This window comes from Papaver somniferum, unplaced genomic scaffold (assembly GCF_003573695.1).
Source record: "Papaver somniferum cultivar HN1 unplaced genomic scaffold, ASM357369v1 unplaced-scaffold_21, whole genome shotgun sequence".
Lineage (NCBI taxonomy): Eukaryota > Viridiplantae > Streptophyta > Magnoliopsida > Ranunculales > Papaveraceae > Papaver > Papaver somniferum.
The window spans coordinates 1,144,806-1,161,836 of NW_020631041.1; the positions used below are offsets into that span (position 1 = coordinate 1,144,806).

Here is a 17,031-nt window from a genome sequence, read left to right on the forward strand (position 1 = left end):
ATTTATCCAAAAGTTGGGAGAAGTTTCGAACCTCACCTACATATCATCTATTGTCAGTATTTAGCGTGAATGGTAAATGGTGTGGTGTATTTTACCATATACAATTCCATTTTGCTATTCCTGGACGTAGCTACTTTAATTAACCATTTTTCAGCGGGTAAGCTGGTGTTTTTTTTATCATCTTTTATATTTCATTTGAATTCTGAATTTAAGTTTTCATGAAATGGAATACCACATTTATGTAGTTTTAGACCACTAATGGAAATTTTAACAACTCTTTTTTTATAAAGCAATGACAATTTTAATATATCACTGTAGAAATATTTCTAGATTATTTACCAAATTAAATGTATTGGCTTTTTGTTTTGTTTTTTATTTTTTTATTTTTGAAGAGATGATCCTACCTATGCCTTCAAAGGACCATCATATTGTTATATTCGTAGATGGAACCTTTCATTCTCTGTTTAGTTGTAAGACTATATTGATGTACCCATACAATCCTGAAACATGGATGGAGATTGAAAGTGTAAAAAATTAAAATTATAATGCGCGGAAAAACTGAAATGATGAAAAAAAATAACATAACTAACAAAAATATAGCCTCTAAGATTGCATACACAATTAAACAAAAATATAAACAAAACAAAGATGAATTGCCTGCATTAAATTAATATGTATGAAAATAGAAAAATTGTAATAAGAAACTGAAGTGATGGCAGAAAAAGGTTGCAAAGTCTAAACTAAAACGGAAATGAAATGAAAACATAAATGAAGTTTTTAATAAAATTTTTTTCGCCCCTGACAATATTTTAAATTAAAATTCAGTCTGATCTGGTGTTAGAAATTTTTCACACCCACGTAGTGCATGTCCTTCAGTTATGAGTAGTCAATACATGGCATCTAACACAAGTTCTCATCTTCTTCTAGGGAACTGAACCTGTTTCTTTCCTATCAATAAAAAAAAGAATCATAACATTATAGTAGGTTTCATAATAAAAATCAACTGAAAAATTCAATTCGAAGAATTTGAAAGATAACTAATAAATCAATACCAAAGAAGGAAATACCCTAAAAGACGAATCCGAGTATCCGATGACTGATTTGACTACCACGATTAGCTTATTCTAAAGCTGATCGACTGAAGAAAACCAATTCGAAGGATAAACTATAAATTCACTTCAGTATTGGAATCTTGGTGTCTTTTGATATTGATGTTGATGAAGAGTGTTGATGGAATCTCAGTACAAGTAGATGTGGTATCCATTTTTGTTGAAAAACTTGGTCTACTAGAAACGATAAAGTCAGCAAGAACTTCACAAGAATTTGATGAAATCAAACAAGAAGATAAATTCGACCTAAATGAAATTAGAGATATTAATTAGGAATGTTAAGAAGAGAGGTTAAAGATGATCCGATCTTCTCAGATATGATCCTTTCAGATCTGCGCAGATAAGCTCCAACGGCTAAGGTTTGGGTTTCTTTCAGTGATTGGTTTCAAGAAGGAGATGTTGTTTTTCAAATCAGTGATATTTATCAATTGACTCGTCTGAATCTGACTAATTATATAGAATTTGTCTTATTACACTGCGATGGAGTTGGAGTTGCAAAGAAAAGGTTGGTAAATAAATTTTCCTTGCTTATGCATGTATATATTGGAAAGACAAAAATAATTTAGGCTTTTCAAGGGTAAGCAAAACTCTCTTTTTTTGCGGATTTGGGCTTGCAAAATTTATAGGACTAATGGAGAAATGTGGCAGCCCATGGAGGGCAACCTTGCCCGGGGCTGCCAACATCCTGATTTCTATTCATAGTCTCGCATCATACAAGTTGTTTATTTAATTTAGTCGCCCGCCACAAAATCAGACTGACATCCTCACTGACTCCCTCGCTCAGTAATTATCAGCCTCTTCCTCCTCCACTGAAGTCAAGTAGGTAACTCCTTTTTCATCAAATTTCTTAATTCTTTCCATCTTTGATTTTCGGATATTAAAAAATGGAAATTATACAACTGCTCTTTATATGTTTGCCAGAATGACTAAGAGAAGAAAAATATTGTTTAGAGGATAAATCAATCTAGCAATTTTAATGATGAAGAACCCGATTGTGATGTTGTTTGATCTGTGCTAATGTAATGTCATTAATACAGGTTGGTGGAAAAGGCATTACGTTTGGTTCCTCTCTTGTTATAGTTAAGGGTTTGTTCAATGGGAAAAATAGATCATCAAAGGGGTGAACGCAGACTTCCACCATCCCCAAAGGTATCACCTTGGCTTGTTATCCCACATGGCAAAGATAGTAAGTTTCAAGCTTTTTATAACATATGTGCTGATGATCAATTAAACAAGAGATGTTCAAAAAAAGTTTATACCAGAATTAAGTAAAAGGGATTTTCGGCAGAAAAATTGTCATCAAGGATGGTTAATTGTTCTTTGTCATGATACTACTGATCCTATTTATGGAGATTGTTTACTTTGGAATCCTCAAACACTAGATACCGTTCAATTACCTTCTCTGTTGGATTATTATGAAACAGACGATAAATATTGGCTCAAAGATTGTATTTTGACTTCACCTCCTCAGATCAACACCACCATCAGAAGCGACAGTAGTAGTACCAGTAGTGATGGTTATAACTATGATAAAGATTCCATGGTTTATTTACTTTTTGATGGAGGTCACAATAATGTTGTTTGTACTGACGTTCTTTTATTTTGCCACCCCGGTGAAAAAGAATGGAGAAGGCATGAGCTTAATGTATCAGAAGAACCAAAAACGATGTTGTATCTCAAAAATAAGTTACATATAATGTGCTTCAACCCTGTCTACTATGTGATAGAAGTACAAAGTGGGTCTGATATGGATGATGAAGAAACCGTCTCAGTAGGTGATGAACTCATTGTTAGCCCAGACAGCATTCCTGTAACGGAATCAGGAACTGGAGGTATGCTTCGAACTGTTGAGCAATATTGTCTGGAGTCTTTTGGTGAGGTCTTCCGAATTCGGAAATGGAGCATCCGTAGAGGTATTTATACAAACTGTATACGCAAGATTGAAATATGGAAATTAGATTCCGCTTTGATGGCTTGAGAGAATGTGAAAAGTTTGGATGACCATGTCTTTTTTGTAAGCTATCATACACAACTGTCTTGCTTGGCCTCAGACTTGGGATTTTCAAAAGGTTGTATGTATTTTACGCAAGACGAAGAAATGAGCTTGTACAAATATGACTTGGAAGATCAAAGTATTTTGCTTTCTTTACCATGTCCTGATCTACCAACGCCGTGGTTCCAACCTGAATGGTTGATGATTACTGCAACCCCAAGGTAATTTTGAAGAACATCGCGCTTTGTCTCATTAATTTGTACTTACTTTTGTTTAAGTATCATCAAATTGAAATTTCTTTTAAAAGCAGGCAAGCTATCTTTCTTCTTTTCATAAATCCCTTTGTTCGAATCTCACTAAAATTTATCATTAGTCTTTTTTATCTTCACATAACAATTTAAGTAACCACAGACGCAGAGCCTCCTTTGTCTGTCCAGCCAAACTTTTGGTACCAAGATTATTTTGACCATTTAGCCAAACTGGTCTCTTTTTTTTTTTTTCCTTGCAGAGTTATTGAAAATCTGTAAAGACGGTCAACAGTTTTCAATTGAAAATTCACAGAGTTATTTAAATTGTTAGAAGAGAGGAAGATCCCAAGTTTTTCCTGGCCAATCATTTTGCACAAAATTTTCAACCAAGTTCTGAACCTAACTGGTTGGGATCGTGCTAAAATGGGGATCCTCATTTACTGAAGTCCTAAATGTAAATTCAGTTATAAGTGCCAGTGTATGTGTATGTGTGTTTAGGGGTCTGCAAGATGGATGCACAATGTAAATTCAGTTATAACTTCTTCCTCTTTGTCTTTTTCTATTAGACTCCATCCAGAGTAGACTGACTAGGTTATCGCTTTCTACAGATAGTGTCTCTTTTCAAGTTTTACACATAAAATGTATCCACTTAGCCTCTGTGTGATTGAGTTCATGCCGTTTACTTATTTATGTTCTGATTCTTTAATTTGCAGGGTCGATGATAAAAGACAAATGTCAGACTGTATTTTGGGAAAGGTCGAAGACATGGACAAAGTTATAAAGGTAACTGAAAACATACCTTGTGTAGCTTGGGATGGTGAGAAAGATGGTATTGGAGAAGCAAAACTAGGGATGCTTGCGAGTGATGATTTCGTGTGGTCGGTGTCTAACCATGTTCATACATTGGATTACATTCGCTTACGTGCAGTGAGTAAAAGATACCGTGCGATAATGAGTCTCAAAAGACCCTCTTCTGCTAGAACTATCCGGGCCCCGTAATAAATATCCCCATGGCTGGTGTTTTCTACGGTTGATCCCTACATCTTCAGTTTTGTTAACCCATTGCATAATAATGAAAAATACCAGATTAATATCCCTGAGATGTGTAAAGGTTCTAGGATTCGTTTTTCGAAAGGTGGGTGGTTGCTCATGTCAAATGGTCTGAAATTGCTCTTCCACAATCCCTTCACGAGATGCAGCATCAAACTTCCAGACTTGCCAGAAAATGACGGTCTATTCTCAGGTATCTCATTCTCGTCCTTGCCGGCTTCTTCAGATTGCATGGGTTTTACCTTCTGTAAACCATTGGGTGATAATGTATCGATCTTCTTCATTAAACGGGGAGAAGAACAATGGAGGTATGGTTCTTTTGATGGTACTTATTTAGCTCCAGATAAGAAACTCGTAGAGTTTGACACTGGTTTGAACAATCCAGTTTTCTACAATGAAGCATTTTATTGCTTAGACTTGAATCGGAACTTTAGGAGTATCTAAACAAGAGAATGGGGTTATTAGTTGGGAAATTTTAGCCATGGTACCCCGGCCTAATTATGAGTTTATCTATGAGAGTTACTTGGTGGAGTGGGAAGGAAACCTTTTGTGTGTGTTGTTAGGGCATTTGGGGAAATGGGTTCGTATTTTCAGATTGAACAACACTAAAATGGTTTGGGTTGAAGTTGCGAATTTGGGGCGGCATATGTTGTGTATTAGCAATACATTTTGTATCTCTGCAGTTGCTCCGACTAGTCAAATGGAGAACAAAATCTACTTTGCCAGGTTGCATGAAGAAAGGGTACTCTACTATTCTCTTGATACAGGTACGTATCACTGCCTCGGAAGTAGACATTGTGCTAAAGATTATCGGGAATCAAAGGAGATGTTATGCTGCAGTTGGATAGAACCTAATTGGTCACAGAGCTCAAATCATTTTCTTAACTGGCTTAGCGTTTAGAATTAGACAGGAGTACATTAAAAGTATGGAAATGTGTAATCTTTTGTTAATAAGATGGAAATGAGAAAATTGGGTTTATAGGAATGAAAAAGAATAGAATGATGGAGAAAATTGTCCATTTTCTGTTGAGTTAAGGCTTGTACATTTGGTTTTTGCTCAGGCTTAATCTTTTTTGAGCTGTAATCTCGGCTTAATGGCTGACCAGATTTTATTTTGGCGAAATCAGCCGAGAAATTGATATTTGACGTGCCAGAGTAACCAGGTCTCTAAGGGCGCCATAGTCAATTCCTGGGACATGTTAAGACAATTGACCCCTACACGCTATTCAGCTCCCTCCAATCTACACCACACGTCTATGATTTGAATCACATTCAGGTACAAGTGGGGTTCACCATTTCCCAGATGTGGGGTTTAGATTAGAGGGAGCAGAGTAGGGAGGTGGAGAATAGGGAGCTGAATAACACCACATGCCATGTCAAAATCTCAATTATCTGATTCGAAAAACACACGTAATTCAAGCAGTGACTGGTTGTAATGGGTCCATGTGATCAACCTAGTCAGCAGCGTCAGTATGTTATAAAAAGGAAAACCAAACAAAGAAAAAGAGAAAAGAACAGTCTGTTATAGAGCACCAGACTGTAACCAAGTACAACCAAAAATACCACTATTGTTAATTAGCAAAAACTGCAGCAAGAGATCCAAACCCAACCGATCTCTCCAACATCCCAAAGAAACAACTACCAATATCCCAAACTCAACTCTCTGGAAACCATGGTCCAACACAGTAAAAGCCAAACCAGACCTTGCAACTACCAACAGGCTAACCATTTTTATCCCTGAGAATAAGGACACACACCACTAAAGTATTCTTCCAAATTAGATTCCTATCTTCTACCTGAAACAATCAATCCCCTAAAATTCCAATAACACCAGGATCACAGACAGGGTTGATGCACATAATATCTAACTTATTTTTTCACCGGGGTGACAAAATAGAAGAACGTCAGTACAAAACCTACCACTGTTACCTTCATCAAAAAATTACACAAACCATGGGATCTTTATCAAAAAATCACCATCAAGATCCATTTGTAATCGAATTTAATTCTAAATACTAAGCCAGTCAAGAGATTGATCTGAGCTCTTTGACCAATTGGGTTCAATCCAACTGCAGCATAACATCTCCTTCGATTCACGAAAATCACTAGCAGAATGTTTACTTCCAATTATGTGGTACATACCTGTATCAAGAGAATGGAGGAACCTTAATCGTCTTGAGTGGTCTTTTCTTATGGATGTAATAGAGCATACGGGATTCTGTCATGAATGGAGGAACCTTATATTACAGTGCATCAGTCCTACAAAAATATCTATACTTCTTAATGGTTCACCATGTGAAGCTTATCAAGCATCTCGTGGGGTGAGACAGGGTGACCCTTTGTCACCTTATCTTTTTATCATTGTTATGGAGGCGTTTTCAGGACAATTACATCATGCTGAACAGATGAAGCAGTTCCAAGGAATCCAAATTGCACAGGGTGTACCATCTATCTCTCATTTGTTCTTTGCAGACGATTGTATGTTATTTATGGATGCAGATCTCCATAGTGTTGATAACATTCTAAAGATAATTAAGGATTTTGGCAATGTTTCAGGCCAACTTGTCAATCTCAAGAAATCTAGCGTGCATTTTAGTGAAAATGTACCGCATAGATTTGGAATTATCTCAAGAAGATTAAAGGTACCAAAGATGATCCCTACTGAAAAGTATTTAGGTATTCCTATCATAATTGGTAAGAAAAAAATTCAGTGTTTCATGATAGGCACATTTATATGTCTTATATAATCTCAATTGTATATATTATTAGTGCTCGATTTTATATTTATTATGGCGTTTTATGTCCCTGTAGGTATTTTTGGAGAAATAAGCTTTTGCGGCGAAATTGACTAAAAAGTGGTTTTTGCGCTCGTGGGAGAAAATTACTATACGGACTCTCACTTTGGATAAGGGGTAACCTAATTACTAAGGGGCACCCCATTTCAGGGCATGTACTAAAGGGACACCGGAACTGGATAGGGGGAGGTCATCTTCAAAATTCAAAACAGAAATTGGCGGGAAGAATAGGCAGCAGCGACAACAGTTTTTGAGAAGAGATTTGAGCGACTTAAGAGGAGATTCAATGGGCATATTTGGTACCTACGGACTCTAGGAGACATAACAGGCCTAATGCAATCATCTTGACCCATCCAATTGGGCTGGGCAAGTCGGAAAATCCACACAAAGTCAAGACAGCAACACGGTCCCTGTTTAGGGTTTGAGATTATTTTGAGAGATTTAAGGGATTTTCTTGCGTGGGATATACTTCAAATAAGTTGAGTCCAATTCCTAGAAAATATTTGAGACGAGAGAATAGCTAAAAACAGGGTGGAACGCAACAAGAAGAGGATTATTCTTCAAACTGCCCGTAGAGAATAATGGAGATTTTCAACGAGTTTGATCGAGTTTCAAGGTGATTCAAAGCCTATAAATAGTTGGGTTTACGTCATAGAAAGTTTATCAAGAGTTTTGGGGTAGAGCAGAGACCAGAGAGAGGCTAGAGGAGCGAAGAACGGGAGCTGCAGGAAGGAGGAGTTCTGCTGCTGCTGCTGCCATTAAAGAGCACGAAGAACACGAAGAACAGACACCAGAAGACAGTCGTTTATCAACAGTGACAACGACTATCCAAGGAGGGTCTTAAAACAACAGCGTCAACAGCAACAGTGAGGTATCGTTATTTACAGCAGTGGTGTTTTATCGTTCTTCTCTGGACGCTTAAAGAGGGTCGTAGTTTCACTGTATTTTTTTTTCACTTTTTTAATCATATTTTGAGCATCAAATATTTACTTTTAGAACATGATTATTATGAGTAGCTAAACCCCATTACTGGGATGATGGAGGAAACCATTCTTTATGCATGAGTAATTCTATTTAATTCTTTTTTGACTATTTGCACTATTATGAGTTGTTTTATGATTTTTCTTGATTATTTGTGATTTTATCTGATGATGTATGCTTAGTCTAGGAACTCTTGATGCATCATGCTTATGATTTACATCTAATACTTTACAAAATCTATTTTGGGCAAAGAAAAGAGTCGATATTTGTTATCATTATAAGCTATAATTGTCTAGAATTAATAGTTGATTCGCATGAGTATAAGAATTGGTGGAATCCTGAGTCCTAGTATCTCTTGATCCTGTGACAAATTGTGTATATATTTTTGTTTTAAAAATCTTTTCAAGTCCGAGTAACGAACTCTTATTTACCACAAATTTAATATTACAACATTTCACAGACTTGTATGACAGAGTTAAGAACAGGTTATCAGCATGGAATGGAAAGACTATGTATCAATGTGGAAAGTCTTTAATGATTAAGACAGGCACAAATACCATCCCGGCTTATTCAATGAGTTTCCTCCAGATTCCATCTGAGGCGATTAAACAAATTGATGCCGCACAAAGAGACTTCTGGTGGGGTTTTGAAGAAAAACGAGGAACTTATTTTGTTTCTTGTAGGAATTTGAGTCTCCACAAAAATCTTGGTAGCCAAGGTTTTAGAGACTTAAAAGTTCTTAATCAAGCTATGTTAGTAAGGGATCCATGAAGAATATGTACCAACACAGAAGCTCAATGGGTTAAAGAAATGCAAGCGAAATATTTCGCAGGTACTACATTGCTTCATGCTAGTATCAAATCTAATTGCTCTTGGGCGTGGAATGGTATCCAAAAACAAATCAGTTTTATTAAGAAGCATAGTCGATGGAGACTGGGTAAAGGAGATAAAATCAAAATCTGGCTCGATGTTTGGATTGCAGGTATGGATTCCCCTCCAGTTCCAAGGAATGAAATAATGGATTCGGAGAACTTCATCTGGGTTCAAGAACTGATAATAAATGATGGCAGTCAATGGAATGAGGAACTTGTCATGCACTTGTTTGATACTCCTACTGCAAACTTAATTCTGGATATGAGAATACCGTCATCTGCTGAAGATAAACTGATATGGAGCCTTACGAGAAATGGCGTTTTCACTTTGAAGTCAGCTTATAACAAACTGTTCGATGAAAGTAGGGGAACTCAACAATCCTCTATATTCATTCCAGGCACAGACATTAAATGGAAAGATTTCTGGGGATTCAAATTTGGCCAAGGACAAAGCACTTTTTTTGGAAATGTCTGACATATATTCTTCCAACAAAAGATAGGAGATCACGAGCCTGCAACTATGTCAATCAGATGTGTCCGCTCTGCAAGCAGCACAATGAAACAGTAATGCATGTTCTCTTCAATTGTCCCTTCTCAAAAGCTGTATGGATGTCAATACCAGGTGGATCAAGAGTTCTCTCTGGAGCGCATAGCAGTATTGAAGACATGTTCTAAAGTTGGTACCAACAGCACCAACAACAGTCATACAACACAAGTTGGCTTCATACGGCTATGTTAGTTTCTTGGACAATTTGGAATATCAGATGTGAAGTCGAATTTCAAAGCTCAACAGTAAAACCACAAGGAGTCGCAAGAAAATCTATGAGTTTCATAAACTATATGGAGGCACTCTATAATAAGATTAAAGCTCCTAGGATAGTTGAGAATAACCTATCAATACCTGCACCACACTGGAAACCTCCTAATTCACCCTATTTAAAATTAAATTGTGATGCCTCTTATGATGTAAATACTGGTCTAACTGGCGTGGCTCTTGTGTTGCGTGATCATACATGACAATGGAGGGGAGGCTGCTCAAAGTGCTATGCAGGAGTAGCAAATTCGGAACAAGCGGAGTGCTTAGCTTTCTCAAGTGCAGTCAACTGGAGTATGGAGCTGGGATTAACTCAAGTGATTTTGGAGACAGATCTTCAAGGCATAGAGAGAGATATCAACAACAACGTTCCAGTAATAGCATGGGAAAACGAGGCAATTCTGTTGGATGCAATTGAAAGAGTGAAATGCATTCAATTTTGGTCTTGTGTTTTCGTTCATAGGAAATGTAATAAAGTTGCCGACAATTTAGCTAAACACGTGAAGTTCACAGTACATCTCTCTCTGGCGAACACGTGAAGTTCGAGGTGGGTGGGCCTCTTTCATTTATTTTCTTTCTCTGTTTAGGTGGAAGACTATGTTTACGTGTCAATACGACAGTGAAGCATGGGAGGAACTGGGGAAACGTACAAATCCAAAACTGGCGACTGTAGTGGGCCCACGTAGAAATCCGCTGGTTTATTTGGATCTGAATCATGGTGAATCAGATGTTTAACGGTCTGACTCGGCTCTTGGTATATTTGAATTGGTGGAACACATATCCGACTCCAAATGTGACTCGCACATGTATTTGTGCCTAATTTACATGAATTTTAAGAAGATTTATAACTCTACAATTTTTACTGACTCAGTAATTGAATTTGACACGGCTCCTCAATTTATTCGATAGAATATCAGATTGACTTTTTATTTTGAGTCAAATCTAACTTTAATCTAAGTGATTCGGAACATTTAAGTCGGGAAATGATATCTTCCTGAACCAAGCGATAAATCACACCTAGCACTAAATAAAACACAAATACATTGAATCATACTCAATTACTTGTAGGTAAGTCACGAGGAAACAAACAGGTAATTATAAGTTACATCCCAAGTTAACAAGGTAAAAACTAACACAAAATTGGTTAAAATGACCAAAATCAACAATTCCTGGGTGAAAAAGACATCTAGATTTTGATACTGTTTAAATGGACAAACATGTAAAAAAGTCAGGATGTAAATAATTTCATCCTACTCATTTTCAAATATTTTTTGTTATTTTTAATTCACATCAGGACCCATAAAGCCGCATTTGCCAATCTTTAAAAATATCTGGTCTATCTCTTGTTGGTGTTCACCTACAAATTTATTGTAATATTTGCACATCTCCTAAACGTAATGAATCTCGGACCTTGGTCCATCTTGGTTGGGACTAAAATACCGAGATAACTTTATCTCCGGAAGTTCTCAGTTAAATCCCAGAGTCTTTATTTTCAAATTTTATGCTTGTAATATAGATGTAAAACATTTTACAGACTATGCATAAGTTAAACTCGTATAAATAAAAAAGCAATACTAAATTTTTTCGAAAAAAAATTAAAAAAGAGAGCTTGTTAGAGTTAAAATTAATTTTTTATTACAAAATTTCGTAACTAGAACTTTTCTGTGCAAGATTTCGGTCATGTTTCGGTGAAATCTTCACTTTCTCGTTCAAATCTCCTCTCGCCGAGACTAAAAGACTTGCCTCAGCTGTAGAACGAAACTGAGATTCTTGGCGAGATCTCGACCATCTCGACCGAGATTGACAGTAATTACAAGTCGAATTTGAGGTTCATCAATCCATTGTAGAAACTACCATTTAGTCCTAGGAATAAAATAATAAAGAGAGTTTGATATTGTTGACCTAGTTAACTGTCTGTTTGGTCCTTTTAAAAAATATATATTACCACTAGTGGAAAATGGGGTTTTTACAATCCACATCCGAGACCCTCGGTAACAGTAGTTGGAACGTTGATCAAAAATAAGCGTCTCTGATATGATAAAAACACGGAAAAATTCCGAGATGATTAATACCCGTCTCTGAATAATTACGTTTTTGCCCTAAAACTGCTACCGATATAAAATGACACTTGACTCAGACAGCCACGCGTCCGATTGAGCCGAGCCATATCGTTAATGTTTATGGTAATGTATACTATAAAATTGTTGTTGATTCTTCTTTTTTTTTGTGCTTCGTTTTGTAGTTTTCAGAAGATAAAAACTGCAGTGGAGATTACACAGTTACCTCTAGCAGTTTCAAGAGCCGAATCTACCAGGTTTTTTGGTTTCTTTGTCAGTTGAACTTGGAAATGTTCAGAAACCTCCCGAGTCGAGAAGGTTAGCTGATAATATTATACATAATAATTCATTAGATACTGAAGAGTGTGTTAGGAAGCCTCTGAGGTTTGTGCTAATACAGACAATGAGATTATGGGATTACGAGAAGTGGTATCATGGAAGCTTACTCTGGGGTCCTCAGGGAGGTTTTAAGTGTTCAAAGGCAGATCTTATGTTGCCACATGCTGGTCATTTTTGCAATTTATTGAATTGGTGTTCAATGATAAGATTAGGTATGCTATGTTGATCTAGTAATCTTCTTCCACCACTTCCATTTTCTGTTCTGAATAATCTCATTTGGTCTGTTGTGTTGGCATTTGCGGGAGTGTCCTTATACAAAATATGTTCTATGTTTTCTTTTCAGGGATGAAAATGTTTCTAAAGTTGCTGAATTTATATTGGGTGATCTAGCTGATTCACTGGGTCCAAAGTTAAAGGTATTGTTCAAGGACAAGAGTCTTTTCTGCTGAGTTTGTAGGAGAGTGTCTGGAGCCGGAAGATGATCAGCTCTAGAATACAGAAAAAGTACTACCCTCTCTGGTTCCTATGGTGTAGATACACTATTGAAACAGGAAGAAGATCAGGAGGATGATCTTGTTTGGAATCTATGTCTGGTGGGGTATGCTTATCGCTGACAGAGATTGTCATGACATGTATATTGTGAATGATAGGATTGTATTCAATGTGTAAACAAGATACAATACATCTCTGTCATGACATGTATATCGTGAATGATAGGATTGTATTCAACGTGTAAACAAGATACAATACATATGTTCTTATATACAAAAAGAGAAACAAGATATACATGGAAAAGGGAACAAAGTACACAAAGATATACATGCCATGTAGAGAAAGATATTATCCCAAGAAATCAGGACAATATCGTTTAACACCCTCCTTTAAACTCAAGATGGTGCAACACACATGTTGAGTTTGGAAACCAAGAACCTTAAACGAGCTGAGGTCAATGATTTGGTGAATAAACCAGCGAGTTGCAATTCCGAGCGAACAAATGGTAAGACAATAGTCTGTTGCTTGAAGTGATGTCTTACAAAGTGACAATCTATCTCAATATGCTTCGTACGTTCATGAAACATATCATTATGAGCAATGTGAATAGATGCTATATTGTCACAACACAATGGAGTAGATTCTGATAGTGAACTCCCATATCTTCAAGGAGCCATCTTAACCAAACAATTTCAGAAGTTGTATGAGCAAGAGATCGATACTCAGCCTCTACACTAGACCGAGAAACTACACTTTGTTTCTTACTGCGCCAGGAGATCAAGGAATTACCTAGAAACACATAGTATCATGTGGTTGAGCGTCTATCTGTAACGTCACCAGCCCAATCTGAATCTGAATATGCATGAAGACAGAGATCATAAGTAGATGAGAATGTTATACCTTGATACAGGGTGCCTTTAATGTAACGTAATATCCGAAGTACTGCAGCATAATGTGTGGACCTTGGAGCTGACATAAACTGGCTACTACATGATCATGACTGATATCTGGTCTTGTGATGGTTAGATAATTAAGACTTCCCACATGCATACGATATAAAGTAGAATTTTCTAAAGATTTTCCTTCGACAGGATTGAGTTTCACATTTAGTTCAAGAGGAGTATCTGCAGTCTTACTATCTGTTAAACCAGCACGCTGAAGAATGTCGGAGGCATACTTCACTTGTGAGATAAAATAACCATCAACTGATTTATCAACCTCTATACCAAAAAAATACCTTAAGAGACCTAAGTCTTTCATTTCAAAACACGAACTGGGATGAAGTTTGAGAGAAGTAATTCCTTCTAAATCATCACCTGTGATAACCATATCAACAACATATAAAAGGAGAATAACCACACCCTTGTCAATTTATCGAGTAAACATTACTGAGTCATATACACTCTGATTGAATCCGTACTGAAGGATAGCATTTGGAAACTTCTCAAACCAAGCACGCAGTGCTTTTTTAAGTCCATACAAAGCTTTACGAAGTTTACATACTTGATTTGGAGAATGAGGCATTCCTGGTGGTGGTCTCATATACACTTCTTCTTGAAGTTCGCCATTAAGAAAGGCGTTCTTGACATCCATTTGATGAAGATTCCAATTACGAGCAGCAGCAACAGCAAGAAGTGTACGTACAGTAGTCATACGAGCAACGAGAGCATACGTTTCTTCATAGTCTATACCATATTCTTGTGTATATCCTTGAGAAACCAAACGAGATTTGTGGAGTTCTATCTCACCTGCTGAGTTTGTTTTGATATTGTACACCCATTTAATTCCAATAACAGTTTTCCCTGGTAGCAAGTCAACCATATCCCATGTACCAGCGTTCTTGTGAGCTGTTAGTTCTTCTCCCATAGATGTTTGCCAGACTGGACTTATAGATGCTTCCCTATATAATTTTGGTTCATGTATAGACAAAATGGATGATAAAGAACAATGATAATCTACAAACCTGGCTGGTGGTCGACGAGCACGTGGAGGTAAAGCATCATCCTCAGGTACAAGATCCCTTTCTGGAGAAGCATTGTCAGGATTTTCCATAGAATGGTCATGTGGAGTTTCAACACTGTCAAGAGGAGTAACTTCTGTGGTGGTGGATGGAATATTTCTAGGCTGACATATAGATAAAGAAACATCCTCAAAAAGATCTAGATACGTAAACTGTTCTAGAGTAGAAGACTTGCTACTAAGAAGAGACCAAAAGGGTATATTTTCTCAAAACGTAACATGACAAGAAATACGTAATCGACGATTCTCTGGGTCGTAACAACGATAGCCCTTTTGTTCAATACCATAACCTAGGAACACACAGATAGCATTCTTTTTGCTGAGTTTGTTTCGTTCTCGTTCTGTGAAAAGGACAAAGCATGTGGAACCAAAAACACGAAGCTCATAATAGTTTGGTTTCTTATCATAGAGACGTTCATAAGGAGATATTCCTCTTATGACTACAGATGGAACGCGATTTATTGTGTAAACAGCAGTAAGAACTTACTCACCCCAAAAATTAGAGGGAACTGAAGCTGAAAGAAGTTGTGTTCTAGCGGTCTCTATGATGTGACGATGTTTTCTTTCTGTTATACCATTTTTCTCTGGAGTTTCAGTACAATATAACTGAAGTAGAGCACCTTCTGTTTTAAGAAATTCTTTGAAGGGAGTTGATATACACTCACCTCATTGATCAGCACGAAAGGTTTTAATGGATTTTCTAAATTGAGTTTTGACCATTCTAGAGAAATCTGTGTATATTTTCAAGAATTCTGATCTAGAACTGAAAAGATATATCTATTTAAAACGAGAGAAATCATCAATTAAGATAACATAATATAAAGCCCCTCCCTTAGAGGCAATGAGAGACTTTCCCCACACATCATAATGAATAAGATCAAAGGGTTCAACTGAATGAGTAACACTATTATTAAAAGGAAGTGCAGGTTGTTTACCCAACTTACATGAAATGCAATAAGGTTCTTTATCAACTTGAATTGTTCCTAGTAATCCTTTATTGATCATATATGTAAGACGTGAAAAAGAGACATGTCCTAGCTTATAGTGCTAAGACATAAATGGAGATACAGTAGAAGGAAGGGAATTTGCATTTGCAGCGGTAAGTTCATTCTTTGATTGTTGAGGAACATTTAGAGTTTCAAGGAGATATAGTCTACCGACTCTACGGCCTATCCCAACAAGCTTCTGTGTCCTGAGATCCTGTATTACACAGCCAAAGGAGAAGAAATAAATGTTAAAACGCTGATTGCACAGTTTCCCAATTGATATAAGATTCATCTTGATCTTTGGAACAAGTAACACATCAGATATATGTAGTTTGTCTGAGACTTTAACCTGACCAATGTGACTAGAGAAGCTATTTCAGATCCATCTGCAGTTTGGATTTTGGGTGTAACAATAGGATGCTTGGTTTCAAAAATGTTAGAGTTGAATGTCATATAATTAGAAGCACCTGAGTCAAGAAACCAACTATTTGAAAATGTACCTGTGGGAACAGAGAAAGCAGACGATGTTGTAGAGTTATTGTTACCAATTGCAAGGGCTTGTTTGAGCATCCCTTGGATATCATCAAGACTAATTGATGAAGATGTTGATGTTTCATGACTTCTTTCCAGTGCAGGTGTTGCAAGAATAGATGGTACAGGTGTGTATGCAGTGCCATTCATCCTTCTTCTTTCTCTCATGTTTCTTGAAGATGGAGATGTACAGTTTCCTACTGTATGACCAGGTTCTTTACAATAGTTGCACTGAATTAGAGAATTCGAACCTTGATGGGTTGGAGCTTGAAAGGATGATGTTTGTGACACACCCTGTGTTGATGGTAAAGTGCAATTTTTGGTCAAGTGACCCGGTTTCTTGCAGTTGTAACACTGAACCTGTGAGATGTCACGATAGTTTCTCTGAGAACTGAAGGTATTATTAATACTTGTACGTGAAGGAACTGCAAACACAGCAGGTATTTCAGGATTGATCCGCTTCCGAGTTTCTTTAGTAATAATCTCAGATAACACAGCTTCCACCGCCGGGAGAGGTGACCGACGAAGAATTGAATCTCTTACAGTCTCAAAATCATCTCTTAACGCAATCAGAAGTTGAACCAGTCGTGACTCTTCTATGTATTTCTTCCACAACTCAATATCTGCAGTCCAATTTGGTTCCATGAGTGCTAGTTGATTCCATATGATTGACATCTCAGAATGGAAATCTGAGATTGATTGATCCATCTGTTGTTTCATGGATCAAATATCTTGTTCTAGTTTG

At 36.9% G+C, this 17,031-nt stretch overlaps 1 protein-coding gene across 2 annotated transcripts; it reads left to right on the top strand.

The window, feature by feature from the left end:
* The first annotated feature begins 1,848 nt into the window (after nt 1-1,848).
* On the top strand, nt 1,849-5,402 carry LOC113339246. Of its 2 annotated transcripts, XM_026584546.1 has the most exons (4): nt 1,849-1,932; nt 2,147-3,022; nt 3,161-3,323; nt 4,064-5,402. In XM_026584546.1, the coding sequence occupies exons 2-4, from the start codon at nt 2,650-2,652 to the stop codon at nt 4,347-4,349; spliced, it is 822 nt and encodes a 273-aa protein (XP_026440331.1). In that variant the 5' UTR covers nt 1,849-1,932; nt 2,147-2,649; the 3' UTR covers nt 4,350-5,402. The 2 variants fall into 2 exon arrangements, with proteins under 2 accessions (XP_026440331.1, XP_026440332.1); XM_026584547.1 differs by lacking the exon at nt 1,849-1,932 and having other exon boundaries at nt 2,093-3,022.
* The last annotated feature ends 11,629 nt before the right edge of the window (nt 5,403-17,031 follow it).